At 52.2% G+C, this 24,133-nt stretch overlaps 8 protein-coding genes across 8 annotated transcripts; 5 read left to right on the top strand and 3 right to left on the bottom strand.

Annotated features, from left to right (window-relative positions):
* Nucleotides 1-724: 724 nt before the first annotated feature.
* CCM_01155 (beta-lactamase family protein) lies at nucleotides 725-3,266 on the top strand (the record flags this gene model as incomplete). Its single annotated transcript, XM_006666312.1, has 5 exons — nucleotides 725-889; nucleotides 1,373-1,489; nucleotides 1,578-1,636; nucleotides 1,699-2,064; nucleotides 2,123-3,266. 5 exons carry the CDS (start codon nucleotides 725-727, stop codon nucleotides 3,264-3,266), a joined length of 1,851 nt encoding a protein of 616 aa, XP_006666375.1.
* Nucleotides 3,267-3,577: 311 nt separating this feature from the next.
* On the bottom strand, nucleotides 3,578-5,920 carry CCM_01154 (RNA Polymerase II CTD phosphatase Fcp1, putative; the record flags this gene model as incomplete). Its single annotated transcript, XM_006666311.1, has 1 exon — nucleotides 3,578-5,920. One exon carries the CDS (start codon nucleotides 5,918-5,920, stop codon nucleotides 3,578-3,580), a length of 2,343 nt encoding a protein of 780 aa, XP_006666374.1.
* Nucleotides 5,921-7,282: 1,362 nt separating this feature from the next.
* On the bottom strand, nucleotides 7,283-11,032 carry CCM_01153 (condensin complex subunit 1; the record flags this gene model as incomplete). Its single annotated transcript, XM_006666310.1, has 4 exons — nucleotides 7,283-7,453; nucleotides 7,510-9,861; nucleotides 9,913-10,178; nucleotides 10,228-11,032. 4 exons carry the CDS (start codon nucleotides 11,030-11,032, stop codon nucleotides 7,283-7,285), a joined length of 3,594 nt encoding a protein of 1,197 aa, XP_006666373.1.
* A 447-nt stretch (nucleotides 11,033-11,479) lies between these two features.
* On the top strand, nucleotides 11,480-12,951 carry CCM_01152 (cell cycle protein kinase, putative; the record flags this gene model as incomplete). The annotated part of the gene is made up of 2 exons (XM_006666309.1): nucleotides 11,480-11,762; nucleotides 11,819-12,951. The coding sequence occupies 2 exons, from the start codon at nucleotides 11,480-11,482 to the stop codon at nucleotides 12,949-12,951; spliced, it is 1,416 nt and encodes a 471-aa protein (XP_006666372.1).
* A 426-nt stretch (nucleotides 12,952-13,377) lies between these two features.
* CCM_01151 (60S ribosomal protein L27a (L29)) lies at nucleotides 13,378-14,210 on the bottom strand (the record flags this gene model as incomplete). The annotated part of the gene is made up of 4 exons (XM_006666308.1): nucleotides 13,378-13,596; nucleotides 13,768-13,857; nucleotides 13,926-14,034; nucleotides 14,179-14,210. The coding sequence occupies 4 exons, from the start codon at nucleotides 14,208-14,210 to the stop codon at nucleotides 13,378-13,380; spliced, it is 450 nt and encodes a 149-aa protein (XP_006666371.1).
* A 751-nt stretch (nucleotides 14,211-14,961) lies between these two features.
* CCM_01150 (DNA helicase, putative) lies at nucleotides 14,962-17,398 on the top strand (the record flags this gene model as incomplete). Its single annotated transcript, XM_006666307.1, has 3 exons — nucleotides 14,962-15,306; nucleotides 15,368-16,075; nucleotides 16,127-17,398. The coding sequence occupies 3 exons, from the start codon at nucleotides 14,962-14,964 to the stop codon at nucleotides 17,396-17,398; spliced, it is 2,325 nt and encodes a 774-aa protein (XP_006666370.1).
* Nucleotides 17,399-19,735: 2,337 nt separating this feature from the next.
* Nucleotides 19,736-21,328, top strand: CCM_01149 (purine-cytosine permease FCY21; the record flags this gene model as incomplete). Its single annotated transcript, XM_006666306.1, has 2 exons — nucleotides 19,736-20,580; nucleotides 20,635-21,328. The coding sequence occupies 2 exons, from the start codon at nucleotides 19,736-19,738 to the stop codon at nucleotides 21,326-21,328; spliced, it is 1,539 nt and encodes a 512-aa protein (XP_006666369.1).
* A 1,309-nt stretch (nucleotides 21,329-22,637) lies between these two features.
* CCM_01148 (Basic leucine zipper) lies at nucleotides 22,638-23,229 on the top strand (the record flags this gene model as incomplete). Its single annotated transcript, XM_006666305.1, has 2 exons — nucleotides 22,638-22,695; nucleotides 22,751-23,229. 2 exons carry the CDS (start codon nucleotides 22,638-22,640, stop codon nucleotides 23,227-23,229), a joined length of 537 nt encoding a protein of 178 aa, XP_006666368.1.
* Nucleotides 23,230-24,133: the final 904 nt, after the last annotated feature.

Below are 24,133 nucleotides of genomic sequence, written 5' to 3'. Positions count from 1 at the left end.
CAAACTGGTGCTCGTACCCGTCCGCCGTCAGCCCCGGCCCCGTCGCCATCACCCCCGCGTTGGCCACCAGCACGTCCAGCCGCCCCGAGCCAAACGCCGCCGCCGCCTGTCGCACGCTCGCCAGCGAGCCCAGGTCGCACGGGATAAACGTCGCCCTGACCCCCGCCGGCAGCGAGGCGAGCAGCGCGTCGGCCGCTGACTGCGAACGCCCGGTGAAGTAAATGTGCCCCGGGTTGTGCTTGGCGAGCTCTTGCACGGTGCTCTTGCCGATGCCGTTGGTTCCTAGTGGAGAAGGGGGGTTTTTTGTGTTAGGGAGCTGGTGCTTTCGTTTGAGAAAAGAAGGAACTTTGGTTTGGGGTTTTCAAGTACCTCCGGTAATCAGAAAGACTTTGCCTGCAAGGTCGGGCACATCGGTGTCGGGGTTGTAGCCGTTGACGCTACACATTGGGTTGGAGTGGTTGCAGATGGGCTTTAGATGTATGATTTGTAGTTACGCGTCTTGGTGCAAAAGGTGCAATGAAAGCAGTTTGTCGAGTTGTTCTGCCCAGATGTGTAAAGTGCTAGAGGACTGCTGATATATACCAAGGCGTTTGGAAGGGCGGTTTCGAAGACACTGTGTTGTCCACGGTGGCTCTCGATTAACATCAACAGAGATGCAGCACAAGCACAAGCACGTCGTCTTTATACTCCGCTTCTTCGTACAAGAAACTATGAAGATATCAGAATGTTGTCCCGACAGCTGGCACCCAAAAAAAAGAACCGGTGGCGGGAAATAGCCAGCCCCGATCCGAACCATGCCAGCTTCGCCCGTTTCCGTGCCCGCGCTATTCGCTACCCATTGGGAACGAAGCGAGAAGCCTTGCCGCCCCCCCCCTCCCCTCCCCGCGGTGTAAGTGAGCACAAACGTCCGGAGGCGTCGTCTCACGGGGACCGGCGTAAGCAACCAACTACGTCCGCGCATTACCGCACTAGCCATCACTAACACTTTTGCGCTTGTGCATCTGCGCATCTCTGTTAGTGCACAATACAGCTATATCCCGCCAGGATAATCCTAGTCTGAAATCCGCTGGGCTTTTTGATCATTTTAGTAAGATGGCTTTGCTGAGCCCGTCGTTTACTTTACTTTCCCTTGGTGGTTTTCTTTCTAATGGACCCCCGCTTCGCTGACTCTGAGCCGATGCAGAAGCTCCTCCCGCCTTGTTTGCAGGACTTGGCTGCCGAGTCGGCCACTGGGACAACCTGGACTAGACCACGGGCACGTTCCAGGTCCGATGTTGCATCTCCGGCGGCCCGGGATGACTGCTAAATCGGACCTACCAAACTGTATATTTTTCAACACTCTTATTTTTAGTGACCATCACGGCCTACATAGTCTCAGCCATACCCCACGCTTTGTAGAGGAGTTCTAAGCGATGCTCACACTATAGGCCAAGACTTGGGCCACGATGCGCAGACGCGCAGGTGTTCGACTTGGATGCAAAGTACGCACGTACGTTGTCCTTAAATAAAGTATTTTTTAACAAAAATTTACCTGCGGCTGAAAGGCACTGGCGTCTTCCCAGCTACCTTCCCAATAGGAACGAAGCGGGGGTCCGCGCATTCAGCCGTCGTCGTGCCTTTCCTTACCTTGCACGCCGTAACTACTCAATCACTTACAAAAAAAAAACTCTCCGTAACTTCCATTTCCGTAGTTCCCAGTATGGACTACTTTGAATCCGCCCAGTTTGACAGCGATGCCAAAAATCTCATGGACCGACTTCACGTGCCCGGCCTGTCCGTCGCCGTCGTCCACGGCAACAAGACGGCATCCAAATCGTACGGCATAATCTCCGTCGCTTCGTCCAAGCCCTGCACCGGCACCTCGCTCTTTGACATTGCCTCGTCCTCCAAGATCCTGACGGCCCTCTCCATCGGCCTGCTCGTCGAGGACCGCAGCCACCCCGGCGTCACCTTTGACACGCCCGTCGCCGACATCCTGCCCGACGACTTTGTTCTGTCCGAGCCCGCGTATACCAAGCAAGTCACCATCGATGACATGCTCGGCCACAGGACCGGTCTGCCCAGGTATGATATCCAGTCGCCGTTTTCCCCTGTTTCGTTTGCAAAGGCCAACGGCAATCAGCCATGATCACTCCTACTTCGGCGTCAACGCCGAGCAGCCAGACGACGCCCTCTCCGTCACGCGTAATTTGCGTCATCTCCAGCTCTGCGCGCCCATCCGCAGTCGGTATATTTACAACAACATCATGTACACCGTCGCCACGCACCTCGTCGAAAAGGAAACCGGCCTGTCCTTTTCCGATTTCCTCGACGTGCACATCTTTGCGCCCCTCGGCATGTCCGCCTCCAGCCTCCAGCCCTCCCGGAGCCGCCGGCGTGGCTTAGGAGCGCACATCTCGTCCGGCCACATGTGGGACGCCTCCAAGCACCGGTACCACGTGTTCCCGGCCCTCGAGTGTCCCGAGGGCCAAGGCGCGGGATCCATCATCACCAGCGCCACGGACTACCTCCAGCTCGTCCAAGCGCTGCTGCGCCAGCAAGCACCCATATCAGAGGCCGTGTACGCCGGGCTGACCAAAATCCGCTCTCTGCCTAACCCGGGTTCCGTTAACACTCAGCCGCTGTCATCGCCGCGGTTCTACTGCGCCGGCCTCATGACCGAGTACTACCGCGGCCACGCCATCATCGGTCACAATGGCGGCGTGCCCGGCTTTGGCAGCCGCTTCTTCTTCGTGCCGAGCCTGCAACTAGGCGCAGTGCTGCTTGGCAACGCCATCGAGGCTGCCACCGTCGCCGTCCACCTGCAAAAGGGTCTCATTGATAGCATCCTGGGACTGGTGGACGGTCAGGAAGCACTCAAGGACGCGGAAACAGTCAGTCGAGATCCCGAATCATCAGATTCCGAGCCAGGAGAGGCAGCCCCGCAAAAGATGCCGTTGACAGCCTACACCGGCCACTATTGGAACCCGGGATACCGTGGCTTCCACATCCAAATACGGGATGAACAACTCTTCATCGATGCACGCGACCGGTCGTTTGCGTCGACTTTGACGCTCCGCCATGTCTCCGAGCAGACCAATTTCCTCGCCTACGCGCAGGCGGCAGACAACATGGGCGGCATGCCTGTGCTTGATGAGCCATTGCGGGCCGAGTTTGTCTTTGACAATGACAAGGCTGTCAAGTTCGGATTGCTTTTAGATCCAGACTTAGATCTCATTTGGTTCGACAGGATCCATGCGGAAGCCACACCGTATGTTTTTGTGTAGGCATTTCTGTCGTGTCAACTATGCAACAGTGTCAGTCGCGAACAAGAGGCACATGGTCAGATAAGGGTTCAAAGTAGCTCAAGAAGAATACACGTTCTGGGAGCAAATCATGCCCAAACCCCGTTGATAGGTACAAATATAAATAGCCAGAATACCCCGCAACGTCAGCGCACTCCTAAACACCAGATAATGCCGTTGCGCCTAGAAAATCAGGCCAGACCAAGTCAACTCAGAAAACACGAAACGGGCCAAAACAGATCAGTATCAGAAATTCAGCATCAAAACTCGCTTGACGAAAGCTTCCACATATTTCAGTCTCCCGCGGCTTCCAATTCGGCCAGCAAGTCTCTCTCTAGATCCCCTTCGTCAAATTCGAGCTCTTCCTCTGCTTTTGTATCCGCCTGGCCATTCTGCCTCCTCAATGCAAGTCCATTCTCGCCTCCACCAGAACCGTCCAAGTTGTCGCCGGACGACTGCACAGATCGAAGAGCTGATGTGCCACGACTGCGCGACAAGCGCTGCTTCTTGGCCAGCGAGCTCTCGTCTGCAACGTTCCCGTCCGTATCTGAGTCACCTTCCTCGATGTTGGCCTCGCCAGCTTTACGCTTGAGTCCCTTGTTTTGTGGGCTTTCAGAGGCGTCACTCTCATTCTCGCTCTCATTCTCGCTCTCATTCTCAGTAATCAAGCCGCTCTCAAACGAATCGTTGCCGTAGTTGTCATCGTCTTCAGAGTCACCCTCCTCATCATCGTCCAAGAAGTCTTGCAAATCCTTGTCCGCCGTATCCCAATCGAAGTCTTTGAGGTCCTTGGCTTCCGCGTCTGCATCTTCAGCCTCGGAAGCAGACTCGGTTATGTCGTCCGATTTTGCACGGTCGGCGTCCAAGATGGGGAGCAAGTAAGGCCTTTCGTCTAGGCGTCGCCATTGACTAAGACAGTCCGTGAGCCAATTTTGGTTTACAATCTTGATGCTGGATATTTTCGCGGCCTGCTGGACTTTGTTTGTGCGTGGTGTCGATGTAGACACGACAAGATGCGTGACGCGCTTCGACACCACATTCAGTACCTGAGCGCCAAAGCTAAGAGCCTGGTTTCCTATGTCAGACTCTTCAATCGGGACACCAAGTGGTACAAGTCCAGACAATACAATAACCAGGCCAGAAAGGACATTGGACTTGAGCTCGCCCAAAACATCGCCCACGTCGGGCGCCATCGATAGATCCACACCATCATCCACAGAGGGCCTACGATGGGCGCTGCTGTGGCTAGGCGGGTGGGTGGGCTGAGACCGTTGGCGCTCGGCTCTTTTCCGGGCATATATCTCGTAATAGGATGTGTGAATGTCTGTGAGGTGGTCTTGGAGAGCTACCAGCTCTTCATCGTCGTCAATAAGGACGTTGTGTCGCCTGGGTGGCGCGCGTGCTTCCCCACTATCTGCTTCCTGCGCAGTCTTCTCATCTTCCTTGTCGAGTTCTTCCTGCATGTGAAGCAATGGCCTATCCTTAAGCTGTTTTTCCAGAGTCTTCTCTTGCTCGGCCGTCTGATCCTCGAGACTGGAATCCTTGTTCGAGCTGGCGTCGTCTGTCGGCGATTTCTCCTTGTCCGAACCGTGAGCTAATTTGATTGCGACGCCATTCGCCTTGGCTGGAGCGGGCGCAAGTTCTTGGCGCTTGGGCAGAAAGCTGCCGTTGATATCGCCAATACCTTTGAAGAAGTCATAAGCCGCGACCTTGATAAGATTTGCCTTATTCATGGGCCAGACATCAGCTCGATCATCGATGATAACGACCATGTCTGTGCTGACGGGAAACAGGCGGGCCAGGCTCTTGGCTGTGATGCTGCCGTTTTCGTCACGGCTAATTACACGATTGCCGAATAACTTTCGATCGGGATCGACGATTTTGGCAATATTGAGAGCGTATGCACGAGTACCCATTGTGTAAACATGGAGCTCGTACATTTTGGAGACTTCTTCTAAAAAGTCTCTCAGGCCGGGCCGTAGTTTGATGTAGTATGTGCAGCCTGAAGCCAGGCCACGAGGGCCGTCATCCTTGAGCTGAAAGCTTCTGACATCCTTGACAGCACTGTGGTTGGGGTTTGATGGGTCTCGCTGCCATTCGCCGACGGTTGGTTCGATGCACGCGTGAATAATGGTCTGGTCCAAATCAACAACGAGACTGAGCTTGCGCTGTCGGAGTAGTCGCTTCTGCGTGTCGTGTTCGACTCTTTGCGCGACATTCTCGCTGACCAGGAGGCCTGTCTGGTCGTGGGTCATATTGATCATGGCGCGCTCAGAATCACGCTGTTCTGACGCCCAGTTCGTCTCCGTCATGTCAGCGCCACACAGACTGCACATTCCTTGTATTTGCACCTCGTGGCTGCAGGCCTCTTCAACCGTCATGCAAGGCATGTCGGCAGCAATGAAATCGCCTTCCTTGATACGCCATTCTTTGAGCTTGCCTTCGGCAGGGCTGTCAAACTCGGTGTAGGTAGTCTCGTCGACCCAAGTATCGTCGCTGACTTTGCGCCGCCACGAGAATTTGTATTCGATAATGTTTTCCTGTTTCTTGATCGTGTCGCCAGGAGATTTGATGAGTTTTGTGATTGTTATTGGGTAGTGCAGGCGCGAGCCTAGTGATACCACCTTGTCGAACATTGTGTTGGATGAGGACGCTGTCCGGAGGCGCCCGATTGCGTAATGGTGACGGCCAGGAGATTCTGTGGTCGCGAGTTAGCCTAAATGGTGTCCTTTGCGACGAATTCGAAATGTGCCACGGCGTACACGATGGAGGGTGAAGGTCGGTTGTTTATTCCCGTCTTCTTGTTGGCTTCTCGTTTGCGCGCACTGATAGCTGTCGGATGCTGCCCATGGCCCTTGTCGGGCGCCGGGAGGGAGATGATGAAGCAGCAATAGGATGCGAATGTCCGCGCTCAATAGCTGCGAATTGAAGACGTGAGGAACCCGATTCACGCAGCGACGTTTCTGGATGCGACGTGCGCGGCAGGCCAATGCCGGGCTGTTTGTAGTGGTGAGTTGGAGCTGGGGAGGCGCTGGTGGAGCTAGCTATCGGAGCTCGAGCAGCGGCAGGCGAATGGGGTCGAGAGCAATGGACAAACGCGAAACCTTGACCAGTGCTTTTTTTTTTTTGCTAAGACAAAGCTGCTTACCCGGAAGCGGCTGAGCTTGGGGCACTCGGACGAGCCAGGAGGTGGGCGGGCAGACGTCCACTTTAGTAGTCGCGGTGTTGTGGGTTTCGCCTCTCCGTGTGGATTGGTGATGGACAGCGGAGGGGCGGAGCTCACAAGCCAATCGTATCAAGGTCCATTTATTGGTGAAGCTCGGTGGCAGCCTTGCTCATCGACTCGTGCAGCTTGTGAGTGAGTCGTCTCCTGTGGCGGTGTTCCGGGAGGGGAGGGGGCTAGTGGCTGGTGGTTGCCTGTCTCCTGTGGATATTCCACGTGACGCCAGAAGCAACAACTCGCGAGCGGTGCAGAAGTGCTTGTCTGTCCGTGTTTTATTATATTTTTTCGAATATATCATGTCAAGGAGCCGCAATGGTTGATTTCTTCCCAAGCTTATCAAGCTTCAGCACAGTCGGGCTATTACTGACTCAGTAAATGAATGGTAGCAATTAGAGAGCATGTCATGATACAGCCCCAAGGCCTAGCCTGATTGAGGTACGTACCACTCTAATGCCTCAACTCTCAACTACACCTACCCTGTAACTGAGACTTGTCTTGATCGGCAGGCCATGCGACAAGGCCGAGTTCTAAAGATCCTGCGGTGTATGCATATAATTTTGCCGCTGAATTTATGCCCTCTGTGTAGCATGACTTTGTTGTGCCATGATGCGCAAGTCGCGTAACCAACCACCTACCTGTAGGTAGCCTTTCAACGTCCGTCACACCAAAAAAGCTGCAACAAGTCAACGTATCTTGTCCCATTAAATCATCCATCGTTCAAATTTAAAACAAGCCTCTCATCAAGTACGTATATACAAAATACTCCCTCCATTGCTTAAGCAGCAGCCTGCACCAGCTTAAAGCCTTCTGAGACCTGCTTCGCAATGTCCTCATTCTTGTGCGGCAGCAGGCCCAAGGCAAAAGCCACGTCGCTCCACTGCCGCTCGTTATCGCAGCGCGCAAGTCGCGCCGCCAGCTTCTCAGCCAACTGCTTCGCATGCTTGTCCTATCATCGCTGTTAGCACCTGCAAAAGTTGCCTTTATCCACTCATAAATACACACCTTTTCAACAAATCCAAGGAGAAACTTGACGATTCGCTTAAAGCTCTCTTCGTCCATGCTGCCAGCACTCAGCAGACTAAACATGTCTACAAAGTGGTTGTATACGGCATTGTCCTTGGTGCTGAGCTCGGTGAAGAACATCCTCGCCAGATCCGCAGTTCGCCGGTCCTCGTCTTCCAGGCACTTGGCCATTTCACCGAGTTGGCCCTTGACCTTGACCTGACCAGCCAGGATGAGAAACGTCAGGGTCATGAGGCAAGTTCGCTTGACCGACACATCATCATCCGCAAGCCGACGGTAGAGGAAGTCGGTGTTCTCGTCAATGAGGTGATTGAAGCACACGGCCATGTCGCCAAGCGCAATGACTGCATTGGAGCGTACAGTGGCATCTGGTGACCGCTCCATAATGGTGATCAACAGAGGCAGATTTGTTTCGCAGTATTCCGACGAAACGCACATCAGCTTGGCCAAACACAGCGTGGCCGCAGCCTGGAGACCCTTGTCGGCATAGGTGGTGTTGTTGGCGCAGACCTCCGACACAAGTGGTCCAAAGTTTGCTAAGAGTGAGCTCGGTCCATACAAGAGCTCGCGCTCTCGAATGTGCGTCATAGCTTCCGTGAAGTCGTCCTCTGTAGTCCCGCCAATAAGATCGAGCTCGTCGCCTTCTTCCTTTTCCTTCTCCTTCTCAGCTTGTGTCTGCTTCTCTTTTTCTTGCTTTCTACGCTTGAAGTCGAGCTCACAGAGTTCAAGGTGCACAATCTGCTTGATAGCAACGTGTCCCACAATGAAAAGTAGCTGGGACAGAGCAACGGCATTGTCGCGCTTGCGGGCCTTCTCAATCGTCGTCATGTCAATCGCCTGAGTCTCATCGCGCGAGGCAGGGCGAGACTGGGGGTTGCTAAAGACGTATCTCGTCTTGCGGCGCAGAATTTCAGAGCAGAGCGTGTCTGGGTGCTTGGAGACGGCATAGATAGCGTTGATGGCTTGCTCTGCCACACCATACCACTCCTTGCTCTCAGACTGCACCTCGGTAATGGCAGCCAACCGGACACAGACAGCGTGGTCATTTGGCAGTCGCGAGAATTTGACACTCGAGTCCTTCGCATTGCGGCCGAGAGGATTGATTCGTCTGAGGGCGATACATGTGTACTTGGCTAATTGAAGGTCATTGCGGCCGTGAGATCCAAGACCAGTTCTGAGCATAGTCTCAATCTCGCCGACCACAATCTCCGGGTTGGCAGTTGCCAGCATTCCCAGGACAATGATAGCGCCGCGACGTTGGGTCTTGGAAATCTCGCGCTTTTGAACACCGTAGACTTGCCAAAGCTTAGAAACAACAACGTCGGGGATAATACCCCCCTTCATCATCGTGGCCAGAAGCTGCTCCAGCGATGTTAGCTCGGCAGATGTTGCACCAAATGTCAGACTAATCATGTTGCGGGCAATGTAGTTGGCGGCATCGTTTGGGCTGAACGAGTCAGGAGCCTCAAAGAAAAGACGCCTGTAACACTCGATCAAATGAGTCTGAACACCCTTGCCTTCGTCGCTGTTGCCCTTCGTCCAGATGAGTCTCAGCATGCGTCGAATACCGAGCTTGTTTTGCTCGATATTGTAAGCATCGCCGACTTCGAAATAGTCAATGGCTTCGATGACTTCGCTCTTGTTGCGCGAGCCAAGAAGCTGGCAGATGATACCAGTGGCATGATGAAGGACATCAATGAACTTGAGAGCCTCGTTGTAATATCTTTTGGTCAGAGTGAACTTCTCGATAGCCTCGCCAGAGGCGGCTTGCTCTTGAGCCTTTTTAATCGCGGCAGCCTTGTCCTCATCCGTCATTTCGGACGGTTTCTTGGGCGATTCGAGTTGAGTCTGCTCATCAAGAAGTTCGTTGTCGATACTCCCCTCAACATTTCCACCCCCGAAGCCCGGAACTCCTGGCGGCGGCTGTAGGGCATTGAGTTCCTCTTCGACTTTGTCATGACGACTTTGCCACTCTTTGCGCGATAGTTGAGCACCATGCATGACCGTAAAAGGATGTGTTTTGATCAAGGTGCCTAGCAATTTGATGGCATTTCTGCGCACATTACTGCTCTTGTCCTCCAAGCTACGGCAGGCAAGCTCAGCAGCCTTCTGCCGTCTCTTCGGAAACTTTTGTTCAAGCTCACAGAGCTTCATGTACACTTGCAGGGCACGGCATCGACAGTAAGGGTTAATATCGAGGAATCGCTCTTCCAGCACATCGAAGAATGCATTGAGTTGCGTCTTATGATTTTCGCCGCGCTCGTCCTGTATGCTTAAATGTGCAATCATGTTGCCACACACCTCAATCAGGGCGCAGCGAAGCGTGTATGACTTTGTCGGTTAGCATATCGACCAAGATAACTACTTTCCAAAATTACTTACCTCGCTATCGAGTTGCTTCGCAAGCATAGTCATTTGCTTTATGACGATTCTGGGGGCCAGCTCTGAAATCTTGGCGATAAAGGTCGACACTGACTTGCGGCCTTTTGTATCGTTGGAATTGAATTCCTTGTTGCTCAGCTCCCTCAAAACTTCATCAGCGAGCTGCGGGTAGTCGTATGTATCAGCCAGAATGTGGAGGAATTCTGCCATGGGCTCGGAAAGGTGCTCAAAGTAAGTAAGATTCTGAATGACATTGATTTGTGCCGCTATTTTGGTCAGTATTTCAGAAGGTCAGTAGACTATGGGGGAGCTCACCATAGCCATGGCCGTGGTTTTTGACAGCCATGCAAAGAACCTTGAAGCTGTGCATGCGAATGGAAGTCGTCTTGACTCTTTGCTCGCTCTCGAGAACCATATACACGGGGCGGGTGAGAAGGCTGATGAAGGTGTCGCGCTCGCTGGTGGTGAGAAAGATTTTGGAGAGCTTTAGCTTCAGGACCTTGCACATTATATCCAAGGCTGCCTGCAGCTGTGTTGCGGAATCCCAAGTCTCCTCTTTGGCCGCGCCCTTTTTGGGCTTTGCGCGGCCTCGTGCCAGCGGCGCAGCAGAGGACTTCTCTGCCGCCTTGGCCTCCACCCCGGCAATGGTCCATTGCAGCAAGAAGGCATATATTTCGAGTAGTTGCTTGTGATGCGCAATGGAGTCTTGTTCGTCGGCAGACTCGACGTCATTATTCACCGTGTCGGCTTCCGCACTTAGACCACTCATGACGACATCAAATATTTTGCTGAGGGCATGTGGGGAGATGTACTGTGTATATCTAGAAAGCTCACAAGTTAGTCTTTGTGGAATCCTGAGGCCCTGGAAGCGAGTGAAAGGCACCGACTTTAACAGGAACTGCAGCGAATCAATGGTTGTTGCCCGCATAATCGCGTCAGGGTTATCCGCAATTGCATCCACGATCGGATTCAGCACCGGGTTGATGACCTGGACTGTGAGAGCCTCCGGGTCATTTTCGCAGTCAAAAAGTGAGCTGTCAGCCTCTGGCGTGGGAATAGCCGTGGGATCCGACATGTAATGCTTGAGCGCATCGTTGATGTCGAAGTCGATAGTCGCCATGTTGATGTCTGTCACTGCGCGCCGGGGCGAGTGCGATGTCGTCGGTCGGGCTCTCGCGGGCAGAAATACCACGAAGAAAATAACAGTTTTCCTGCCTTGTTAGTGAGTCGTCGGGGCCGCCCTGGCGTTAATGAAGAAGCTGATCCGTGTTGCGCAGGATTGTTGAACGGTGATGATTGTGTGGAGGTCCCTGGCAACCGATGTTTTTGTTTTGTTTGGACGCGCTGCCCACCTGAAATTGGTGGGGTGTCATCGACCCCGGCGCGTCAACCACCAACCGCTAGGGAGGACAACTGCAGGCACTACATCCAGATTAGTACAACGGCTCGGCATCTGGGCGTTGACTGACGATAGGAACTTGGATTCGGGTCAATTGTGTACCGAATTCACACGCGTCATTCAATTCGAGAAACCCGAACCACCGGGAACTCGCCGCAATTCGCCAACATGACCACAGCGATGCAACAACCACGTGAGCCTTTTGACATCCACGAGGATGCTGGCACTGAGGAGACCGAAATGATGCTCGACGATGATCCCGTACACGATCTAGACCCGGCGACACTCGACCCAGCGGAACCTATGGAAGGGGAGGAAGAGGAAGGAGAATATGAGGCGAGTTCAGCAGAGGAAAATATCGAGGACAGTGTCCAGGCCGACATGGACAGGTTGCGAGAAGACTTTCCCGTAATTCATGATAAATACAGACTGATCAAGCGCATTGGAGAGGGTATGCATATTAGCAGGGATCCAATTGCGATGGCACACAGCTAATGACAAGGCAAGGCACATTTTCTACTGTCTTCAAGGCGGAGGACATTTGTTACGACCACTACAACAACGATTGGGATTTTGAAGACGAGAGCGCAAAGTGGACGCCGCCGCCTTTAAAACGTGATTCAAGCCAAACCTCTCAACGTACCAAGAAGAAGTCGAGATATGTCGCCATCAAAAAGATTTATGTCACATCAAGCCCAGCCCGCATCTTGAACGAACTCGAGCTCCTGCACGACCTGCGACAGTGTCCGTCCGTCTGTCCTCTCATCACAGCCTTCCGCCAAACCGACCAGGTAGTAGCGATTCTGCCCTACTTTCGCCATGGCGACTTTCGCGCCTATTTTCGGGACATGACTACTACGGACATCGCCATCTATCTGCGCTCCCTCTTCACCGCTCTGAAGAGTGTCCACGAACACAAGATTCTGCACCGAGATATCAAGCCCACAAATTTCCTCTATGATCCGGTAACACAACACGGCGTATTGGTCGATTTCGGATTGGCAGAGCGAGAGGGATCGGACAGCAAGCCCTGCCTCTGCCACGAAACACGCGAAGCGCGCAAGCACCGCCAAGCCAACTCGGTGTGGGCGCAGACTGCGACGACGGCACAACCTGGGTACCCCAAATCAGATACGCGCCCGTCACGGCGAGCCAACCGTGCAGGCACTAGAGGCTTCCGCGCTCCCGAGGTGCTATTTAAGTGCAGTGAACAAACCACGTCGATTGATATCTGGTCAGCGGGCGTGATCCTGCTTACCATCTTGTCAAAGCGATTCCCCTTTTTCAACTCTGCTGATGATGTCGAGGCCATGATTGAAATCGCCACCATCTTCGGGTACAAGCGGATGAAGGCCGCCGGCCTTCTGCATGGCTGTGTCTTTGAGACCACCATTCCAACCGTGGGACAACAGGGCTTCACAATGGAAAAGATTATCCTGTGGAGTACTTGTCGAACAGACGGTAAGCCTCTAACTGATGAAGAAAGGCTGGCTGTGCGCTTCCTGGAGAGGTGTATGGAGCTTGATCCGAATCGCCGCATGACGGCTGAAGAAGCTTTGGACCATGAACTTTTACGAATTGACCAGCCGCCAGAGGATGACTTGGTCGGCGATGACGAAATGGACATGCTAGAGGCATAAACATGAAATAACACTACCTAGACACATTACATACTAATGATATGCGCATATATGGGTAACGCGGGTTCTCGTTTGGGAGAGGATTACTTAAGGAGTCGGCGTCTAATGGTGCAATTTAAGTCCATAATACAAACGCTTATACATGACACCCTTTCAAAATGACATCACCACCAGATGGGAGCTGTGATTTGACTATTTTGGCGAAATTTTGTTTTTTTATTCGTTAAAACTCCTTTCCAGAGTCCCTGTATGCAATGCTCGAAGCCGACCAACCCGGGCCTGTTTTGCTCATAAACCCGTTTTTCACCGTGCAACATAAAAAATATACACAGCGGGGTCACTCAGGGCCTTTTTATCTTTTTCTCCGCCGTTTGGAATAAACCGGTTCAAAAAAATCCATATGCCAGACTCCCAAGCAAAGCTCCATTACGCGATAAGCTCGACAACGCCACCAGCCTCCGTAATCTTCTTCTCAGCCAGCTTGCTAACCCATCTCGCGCGGACGACCAGAGGGATCTCGGGGAGACGGCCCTTGCCGAGGACTTTGGAGTAGCCGAGGGGGAGGAGGTCGAGGACGGGGACGGTGTCCTTCTTGGCGCCGGAAATGTAGGCGTCGCGGGTCTCGATAGGGACGAGGGACCACAGCTGCAGGTATTGTTAGCATTCCGGAATCTTGGTAGTGGGACTCTTCGGAACGAAGGTCGCATCGCTGTCAAGTCGCGTCGTGTTGTCGAATTACGGCGTTATTGACATTGAAAGATCGTTGTCCAATCGAGCGGGATCTATCGTTCCAAAAGGCTGGGAGAGAATATGTACCTTGTCCAGGTTGATGACGGGCTTCCAGAAATGCGCCTGCTGCTTGTGGAAGTAGCGCATACCAACCTTACCGAAGTAACCGGGATGGTACTATTTTGACCTTGTTAGCATCGATATTCGGAAATCGTCGTAGTCGTATTCGAGAGGGTATGTCGAACCTTGTCCAAGTTGGTACGGTGGTGGTGCTGACCACCGGCCATACCACGACCACCGGGATGCTTGCGGTGCTTTCCTACACGACCGTGTCCGGCAGAGACGTGGCCGCGACTGTCAAGAGATTACATGTTAGCCCTAGATGTCGCTTTCGTCGAGATTTTCCCCCAGCGCCAAGTCTCCAACAGGTTGCGGCCAAACACAACAATTCCTCCATGCTGGATTTAACGCGCTTCGGTGGGATATGATGGAACGTACAGCTTGCGGGTCTTCGAAGTGCGGGTAGGCATGGCGACGGTATTTGCTGATGTCGCTTCGTTGAGTTGCGTCGATGACTGGAAGTGGGTGGTGATGTTTTTGCGGCTTGGGACACCACCTAGGCAGCCCACCCAAAATTGTTAGCGAGAGGGCAGCACAGCCCTAAACCAATTGGCGGCGACTCTGTGGAGTGAACCTGGGACTGCTTACATAAACCACATTGTGCCTCTTCACGTGATGCAACCGTCTCGAACGGGCAATCTAAAAGAGTGGAGCTGTCTATCCAATCAGAGTGAATTCAACTTTGTGTTCTCAAAAGCAGTGCTCTCAATTTGTTTGGCGCGTCGCGCGATGGGGCACTGAAGCTGTGGTGCATGACGATGGCGTTGGAACCGAAGACGCAGAGCATCGAGGATGGAATTGCGAGTATTGACTTTCATCATCCATTCACTCCGTACGATGTTCAAGAGAAATTTATGAGAACTGTCTATCAAGTACTAGAAACTGGCCAAGGACAAGTTGGAATTCTTGAAAGCCCGACAGGGACTGTGAGTACCATTTCATATGACTGATAGCATGACATCCGAAACGATGCGACCGTCTTGGTACAATTTTTGGCTCCGCTAGGATGATTAATTATAGGTAGAAAAGCTAACAACTCCCAAGGGAAAATCTCTTTCTCTGATCTGTGCTTCTCTCACATGGCTGCGGAATCACAAATCGTCTGCCTATCAAGCCGCACTAGAAGAGGCTAAATCATCATACAAAAATGAGCCAGATTGGATGGTGGACCAGCTTCTACGTCGAAAGCGAGAAGAACTGGTGCGATCTTGGCAAGACCGAGAAAAACGACTCGCAGACGCGAGGCTAAAAGAAAAAGCCCGCGAAGAGCGCGTGCGCAAAAAGCGCAAATTCGAAGCCGCTGTAGCTAGTCGCGAAGCGGGCGAGGAGGATGATGACGAACAATGGATGCTAGATGACTGGGATGGTGAGAGCGGACCAGTGTCTGCGCCGAACGATGCACTCTCGGGCCTGAGCAAAGAATCGCGCGATGTTCTCGAAAGGATGGGCCTCGGCGCACCGAAGCAGCAAAACGAAGACAGCGACGTGTTGGAAGAGGAGATCAAGGTGCGATGCTCCTCTCCCGTGACAAATGACATGAAGCATCCTAGTAACACTCTATCCGTAGATTTATTATACTTCCAGAACACATTCGCAGCTCTCGCAGTTCATTGCGGAACTGCGGCGACCGACATTCCCTGCGTCTCTACCACAAGACTTGTCCGGCAGTGGCGCAAAGACCCAAGATGAACTTGTCAAGCTTCTACCGTTATCGTCTCGGCAGAAGCTTTGCATCAACCCGAGTGTGTCACGCCTCAAGACCGTGCAAGCCATCAACGACCGGTGCGCGGAGCTACAGCAGCCAAAGTCGGGCCGCAAATGTGAATTTGTCCCCAGAGAGGAGCTGCTGGCACAGACACACGAGTTCAGGGACACGGCGCTCGCCACAGTCCCGGACATTGAAGACCTCTATCAGCTAGGCAAGGCTCTCCGCGTTTGCCCGTACTATGCTTCGCGAACGGCGTTGCCTGGCGCAGAGATTGTGACACTGCCCTATCCACTGCTGTTGCAGAAAAGTGCCCGAGATGCGCTAGGGATCAAACTCGAGGGCAACGTCGTCATTGTGGACGAAGCGCACAACATCATGGACGCGGTGTCGAATGTGTATGCGGCTGATTTGAAGCTGAGCGACCTTCGCAGATGCCGAGAAATGCTAGGTGTATATGTGCGAAAGTTTGGGAAAAAACTGAAAGGTGTCAATCGCGTCAACGTTGGTCGAGTCGGCCGTGTTGTGGAGGGCCTCAGCGAGTACATGAACACTAAGCTCAATGCCAAGGTTTGCAATATTTGAACATTATTGAACCAGCTAAGTGCTGACCTCAAGCAGCAGGACCACGGAATTGTTGACCCGAATGAGCTGACGAGGCCCAAAGGGATTGACCAAATCAATATGTTTGAGCTCATTCAATATATACACGAGTCAAAGCTCGCTTACAAAATCGAAGGCTATGCTACCCACGTTGACAGCAATCAACAAGATGGGAAGCCGCATGCTCCCAAATCAAGCACACCAGTGCTGCACACATTCGTGTCATTTCTGATTGCACTCACAAACTTGAGCTCAGAAGGTCGCATTTTTTATCAAAAGCTGCCCGGAGCCCAGTCAGACGTGCAGTTATCATACCTACTCCTGTCGCCCACCTACGCCTTCTCATCCATTGCCTCCAGCGCAAGAGCCGTTATTTTGGCCGGAGGTACAATGTCTCCCTTTGATGATTATAAGGATCACTTATTTCCCATGCTCGACGAGTCCAAAATCACAACTCTGAGCTGTGGACACGTTATCCCTTCCACCAATCTCTGCGTCCGCACGTTGGCTGCGTCGAGAGCAGGCGGGCCGCCGTTCGAGTTTAGCTACCAGCGACGTGGTGACCAAGAAATGATTGGGCAGCTTGGGCTGGCCATATTAAACATGTGTTCCGTTGTTCCAGATGGCGTTGTCATTTTCTTCCCAAGCTACGGCTACCTCGATGAAGTCGTGCAAGTTTGGAAGACGAAGCGAGCAGGAGATGCCCAGTCTACTTGGGAGCGACTCAAGTCCAAAAAGACGATTTTTCAAGAGACAAAGGGTGCATCCAGTGACGAAGTTCTCCAAAAATATTCAGAAGCCATATTCGGAGCACAGGCCGGCGGTGGTGCCCTGTTGCTCAGTGTCGTCGGGGGCAAGATGTCGGAAGGAATCAACTTTTCAGACCGGCTTGGACGATTGGTGGCTGTGGTTGGCCTTCCGTACCCCAACATTGCGTCACCTGATTGGAAGGCCAAGATGGAATACATTGAGTCGTCGACCAGAACTCGGCTGTTGGAGCGTGGCGGCATCCCCCCGGCGGAAGCCACCAGTCGCGCCAAGCAAACCGCCCGAGATTTCTACGAGAATTCGTGTATGCGGGCGGTGAACCAGAGTATTGGGCGCGCAATTCGTCACAAGGGTGATTATGCAGCGATTGTGCTGTTGGATAGGAGGTACACGAGCGAGCGGATTCGCAGCAAGCTGCCTGGCTGGATCCAAGGCGGACTTCAGGTGGATGTGCAGGAAAAAGGACTTGGAGGGGTAATGGGAGCCTTGGGATCCTTTTTCCGGGGAAAGAAGACGATGTAGCACCTCCGCTTCAACGGCTAATGGTACTGGTGCTGGTGTAACAATAGAGGTACCACCTGATCAGAGTCGTGCAGAGAATGGTCTCAGGAATCAGTCACATGGGCTGTATCATCCAAGTTGAATGTGCCAAGATGCAACCTGCAACAGCCACTGGCCCTATTACAGAGAAGGGGCATTTCCCGAAGTGATTGATGTGAGCCTGGAAATCCGGCTTTGACTTGGCGCCCAGGAGGATCTGGAGGCTACCGAGACGATGTCTAGGTTCATGTTGCACGAGATCTTTCGGCCAATCCCCGTGGTTATTACATTGCAACCCAACATCTTCGTAACGTCTGATATGTGACGAGATTGGGCAGCGAAATTGTCGTACAGCCCAGCCTTGTGTTACTCGTGCGTGAGAAGGCTGTTGCCAAGCAGTCTCATGACTTCTGTTCCTATGCAGCCCTCACGGACGGCATGGTAAAGCACTCGATCCTCTGCTTACCCAACCGCGCCACATCCTGCATCTGCTCTGTACTCCACGTCCAAGCTTGCAGCCAGGTCTTGGCAAAGACGCAGGTCTGGCTACGTTTGGACATAATTATGACCGTGATCTGTATGAGCAGGGCGCTGACGGTGCGGGGAACCAGCTTTGTCCTAGACGTATATCCGTACCCGCTTCGAAGAAAATAGATTCCAGGCTACGGCTTGCTCACAAATCTGATTTGCCGTTTAAACGATAGAGCCGTTCTTTTGCCTCTTCCGAAGCGGCTTCTTTCACATCCCTGGGCGGCAATGCACGCACTTGGGGACGAGGTCACCCACCAGTAGCGCATTGGTGATAACATTGCCCCGCGTAAATTTACGATGATGCTCAGGGAAGATTGGCCCATAGTCTAGTACCCTCCCCCCTGCTGTTTGCGGGGGTTGCAACCTCCGGGAGCAGGTGCATCCGTGGGCAGAAGCTTGGTAATTTCTTGTGGTCTGGTGAAGTTTGCGAGGGTTGCTTCGATGAAGCTGCTTTAAGTCACGTTTATCGGCAGTAAAAAAAATTGAAATAAAAAGCATAAAAAGACAGGACATACAAAGGTAGAGACAAGAGACGGAGTAGAGGAAGAGTTTACTGATACAGAGCGTTGAACTGGTACTTTGCTTAACTAACTTTGTTGCAATAATAGGTACTAAGTAAACGAGCAATGCAAAGTGACGAGCGAATACGGATAGCTCATTAACAGACTTGTTATCAACAGGCATTCTCACGTCACACTCGGGACCTCGGTCTTAGTGACCCTCCACCAGGTCGTGCACCAACAAAATGCAGTCAATCATTGAGACATGGGTTGAAAGGATGATGACTGATGATGACTAGCGACCTAACTGTTCATCCATGATCAACAAATGGCCGTTTCATTTTGTGGCGCATTTCGGAGCTAATTTCTGCCATTGGCTTTTGGCCCCCTTGCCAATGCAGCTTTGCCACGCATTCGGATGGTGGCGCCGAGACAGGTTGCGGCATAGGCTACAGGGCTTGGGCTTGCAGCAGCAAACTACATCATTTCATGCAGTAACATGGCACACGAACATGTGACGGGATCCTGGCCTTGCCTGGCCTTGTGCATGAGGTCGGGGGCCGTATTGTGGGTTTGTTCTTCACATCCCAGTCCCCAGAGTTCCGACAATAACTCAGGTCGGCGATTGCAGCAACTTATTGCGTCTCATCAAAAACAACATACTCACAAGAAGACAAAAAAAAAAAAAAAAGACCCCATGAGTAGCGCAAGTCACCCCTGTCCACTGTGGCGGAAAACTGCGGTCAAACACCACCAAACATGGCAAGGCACCAAAACATCGATCCACTGACACTGACACTATGACAAAACAGCAATAACCACCCGTCACGCTCCGGGGTTCCGTTAGAGGGGCGAAACGTCACCGGCCGAGAAAGATTGAAAAACCTCGTCCTCCTCTTCATCATCGCTTGGTTTCTGGAGGGTTTTTGGCAGACTCGTTGCGGCAGCGGCTTTCCCGGCAGACGAACTCTTCGATCCTTCATCGAGAGACTAGCTAGACCAGAAAAAGCTTCGCTTTTACTTTGCCATTGTGGATTCGGTCTCGGCACTTGTTGGCTTCTCAAATAGTCGATCTCGGGGAGAGTTACCAAGTTCCGATTCAACTTTGGCACCTTGTCCGTTTCGGGCACGCAAACAAACGGGACTGCGCCGTCAGCACCAGCAGTGTCCGTCCCGTCTTCTTTGCGCACAGCAAACAGAGTGCGACGCGATTGCAGACCCCGAGCTTCACTGCTATATATTCTGCGAATTCTACAGTCGGTCGACATTGGCCGGTTCGGACTCCAACATGTCGCGCGACACCAGGACCAACGACACAAAGTCGCAGGAGAGCAACCAGCCCATCGACACAAAGTCGCAGGAGAGCAACCAGCCCATCGACGAGGAGTTGGCCGACTCGAGACGAACTAGCATGTCGTCTCTGCCCGCCACCTTCCAAAAGATTCTTCGCTATGGAAGGGTGGAAGCTCGCGGCATCGAGCCCATCCCCATCGAGGAGCGCACGTCGACCCGGTACTACAACATTGCCACCATCTGGACCTCGGTCAACACAAACATTATCGGCATCACCTTTGGCATGCTCGGACCCTTGGCCTACAGTCTCAGTCTCCGGGACTCGGCGCTCGTCATTCTCTTCTTCAACATCCTGTCCTGCATCATCCCCGGATACCTGTCCACTTTGGGTCCGAAAACGGGCCTCCGACAGATGATTCAAGCGCGGTATTCCTTTGGCCGCTATTTCGTCTCGATACCGGTCCTTCTCAATCTGGCGACCATGGCTGGCTTCACAGTCATCATCTTCATCACAGGTGGACAGTGCTTGGCCGCTGTATCCAATGGAACGATATCCCCAAACGCTGGTATTGTCATCATCGGCATCATATCATTGGTTGTATCCTTCTGTGGCTTCAAAGTCTTGCACATCTACGAGACGTATGCTTTCGTCGTTGCATTCATCGCAATCACCATCACCGCTGGATGTGGTGGAGCTGGTCTCGCGAAACAAAGTCCCCCGCCCACGCCGGCGACTGCTACCGGTGTGCTCAGCTTTGGCATGATCGTGGCTAGCTATCAGATCCCTTACGCAGGGTTGGTGAGCGACATGTCAGCCTACTTCAACCCCAAAGTTTCAACGTAAGTAAACTGAGAAGGTCAATAGTTCAGAGTCTTTGACTAACAAACCATTAGATGGCGAGTGTTCTGGTATACCTACCTGGGTCTTACGACGCCTACGATTCTCCTCATGACACTCGGTGCAGCCATTGCTGGGGCCATCCCCAACAACCCAGCTTGGCAAGAGCAATACGACAAGTACCTCGTCGGTGGCGCTCTGTCCGGCATGCTTGCCCCTGCTGGCGGCTTTGGCAAATTTGTTCTCGTCATTCTTGCGCTCACCCTTCTCGGCAACACGTGTGGAACCTTTTACAGCATCACGCTCAACTTCCAGACTCTGCTTCCGTGGCTCTTCCACATACCGCGTTATGTCTTTGCCCTGCTCATCACCATCATCATCGTGGTGGTCTCCATCTTCGCCGTCGACAACTTCTTTGTAAGCATAGAGAATGTTGTTGCGCTCATTGGCTACTGGTCTTCGCAGTTTTGCGCCATTGTCATTGTCGAAGACATTGTCTTCCGCCGCCGCAAACCGGAGGCCTACGACCATGCCGCCTGGTGTGACGCGAAGCGGCTGCCACTTGGAATCGCGGCCATGAGCGCGGGGCTGTTGGCCTGGGGTCTGATTGTGCCAGCCATGAATCAGGTGTATTTCACAGGGCCGATTGCCAAACACACTGGTGATATTGGATTTGAGCTTGCCTTTGTCTGCAGTGGTCTGTTGTACCTCCCTCTGCGATATGCCGAAAAGCGACTGTCTGGTAGATGATGATGACTACCTACCGTGCAGCATGAGAAGCAATCAAGCTACTTTTGTATATATTCGAGAGAATACGAGGTGACTACGCCCGGCGTGGCGAGTTGAAGCGAATTTATTTTCACGTGCAGCATATCTAGCGTAAATTAGGAGTCACGTTGACAAGAGGAGGAATGCATTGATGATGGCTGAGTTTTGGGTTCCTGAAGCCTTGTTCGTATTTAGTAATGGCTTGCAAGACTACAGTACAGGTAGGTAATAAAGTTTGTTCCAAGCCCGAAATCCAGAAGCTCGAGAATTTTGCCGCTGAACCAGACACGTTGGGGATGATCTTGATTTGTGGAGGGCCGTCATAACAAGCGTGAAGATGCGGGACTGTTCAACATGTAAATTCATAAACCTTGTACTTATAATTTAGGCAGTCACTAGGGTGACAAAAAGAAACCAGCCCTCATTACCATCTTCCCTTGTGTTTTCTTGGCTTTTACCCTCCTCTGAGTCTCTTTATCGTTTATGCTTCTTAGTTTTACTAATTACTGTCTAATAGGGTATACGGCGGGTTTTTCGTCACCCGCATAGCAGTCTCTCCAGAGACAGAAAATCAATCACCAATGCAACAGGATCGATTTCTCCGGGGTATACTTGGCTTTGTGATACACATGATCCAAGCTGATTGGTGCCACTTGCACGTTACTCCGACTGCATGCACATTCGGTGACTCAGTACACCGGATTACAAACCACACACCGCGCCCTACAGCCTCGTCTTGCACCTGTTCAGCTTGGTTCTTGGCTTCGGAACCCCGCGTCGTGTCCGAGGTATTGATCGCAGGGTACAACCCTGTCAGAAAATTCACATTCTGACTTTACAAGATGGCCAAGAGCCAAGTCAGATTCCGTTTCCCAGCTTGTTACTTGAATCACCGAAACAGCCTTTTTTTCCTCGCGTTGACAATGACAACTTCAGACTTGTACTAGGCGCACGCCTTCCATCAACCCCCGACTTCGCCGGGCCAGACCCGCTTCTCCATCCATGTCCATGCGTTCTCCAGACTGACTGGAGTTCTGGAGTTGCCGAATGGGAGTGGCCGTCGTCGTTCTCGCATCATCTTCTTCGCTCAACCATCGCTTGTCCTCAACTACAGTCTCTGCACATCAGCCAAGTTGCAACCGGCTGGCATAGTCATACTCGGAATCCTATTCTATCCAGCTTCGGACAAACTCGCACGGATTTGCAATTTGTGCTGTCAACACTATATCCGAATCATTTCGTCAATTGTGTGTAATCGGGCAACCCCGGCCGTGGTTCAAATCATCAAGCCATGTCTATCCTCGAGTTCATGGGCCAGGGTTATACTCCCGCCGGCATGGACCCAACAGGTATGCGCAAAACACCATTGCCTCTCCTTTTCTCTCAACTAACTCTTATGCGCAGAATTCTTCGTCAATGGCGATGAACCATATGTCCTCGCCTCAGACTACACCATCATTCCCCAGCCGCCACAGCACCTCGTCGTTCCCCAACTCGCCGGCACCATAGAAGGCGCCGCCGATCTGCTGACCCTCCCCTCTTCCGGGACCGTCCTGCCCGAAGAGCTCTCCTCCCATCCCACGCCCGCCGCCTACAAGCCGCACGGCTCGCCCGCCAGCAGCACCAGCGGCTCCTCGCGCAAGCGCGGCCGGCTGCCCTCGCCGCCCGAGCAGGACCCCGGCGAGGAGGACCCCGAGACGGCCATCAAGCGCCAACGCAACACCATGGCCGCGAGAAAGTACCGCCAAAAGCGCCTGGATCGCATCTCGGACCTGGAGCGCTCGCTGGGCGACATGACGGACCAGAGGGATGCGCTCAAACTACAGCTCGCGCGCAAAGAAGCAGAAGTGGACGCGCTGAGAGAAATGCTCGTGCGCAAGTAACAAGGTGATTATCTTATACGGCATATTCTGGTGATTTATTGCTTAATTCGGGCTTGTATATATTTTCCAAAATTCCTTGGGCGAGCCGCTTTCTTCGGCGCAGGCTACAGCGAATGACTCTACGACGTTTTTTTTCTTTCTCTGTACTGGAACGGCATAGTTTTTTTTTCCGTTTCCAATTCGAGTTTCAATTGATGGGAATTTTCGAGGACTTCGGGCGTTGGAGATGGGGTACTGGAGTGTTTCGCGGCAGCTTTATAAGTGCTCACGAGCAGAGCCCTATTGCTACAACATCTTGTCAAAAATAATGAAAGAGGGACGACTCAAAGTATTGATATAGATGAATTTCTCGTCGACTCATTGAAACTCATTTTCTATCTCAGCATCGCAAAAGCTATACAGATGCTACATGTCACTCCTACACGGCCAAGGATGTGGGTGTGGTGTGGTGTGCATAAATGGCTCATCATGAGTCGAAATGACTCATAGTGAGTCTAGTCCGCGTTATACTGCACACCCTGTTGGCGGGAGTGCTTCTACAAAACGACATGCTCACGTAATAAGTTCTGTAAAACTAAAAATACGGAGATACACCTTTACAGTCGATTATTAGCTCCGGTTCAGCAAAAGTGAAAATAGGCTACTATACTACCTTATATTATAAGTTATTAACTTTTAACTACTCTTTATATATTTCCTATCTTTATTCTAGCTATAAGATTACTATATCTATATTTAGTTTAATACTAAGTAGGTTAGTATTATTTATAAACCTAACTATTATTAAGCACCTTTATAGTATAGTAGTTCTATATTAAGAAGTACTATATAGGTTAGTATATAGGCGCTAGTTTAAATCTAGCTAGAAGTACCTTTATTAGGATTACTATTCTAAGTAGGTAAT

This window comes from Cordyceps militaris, assembly GCF_000225605.1.
Source record: "Cordyceps militaris CM01 unplaced genomic scaffold CCM_S00001, whole genome shotgun sequence".
In the NCBI taxonomy this organism is placed as follows: Eukaryota; Fungi; Ascomycota; class Sordariomycetes; order Hypocreales; family Cordycipitaceae; genus Cordyceps; species Cordyceps militaris.
Note: the sequence above shows the minus strand (reverse complement) of the source record. Positions and strands in the feature narration are given on the sequence as shown.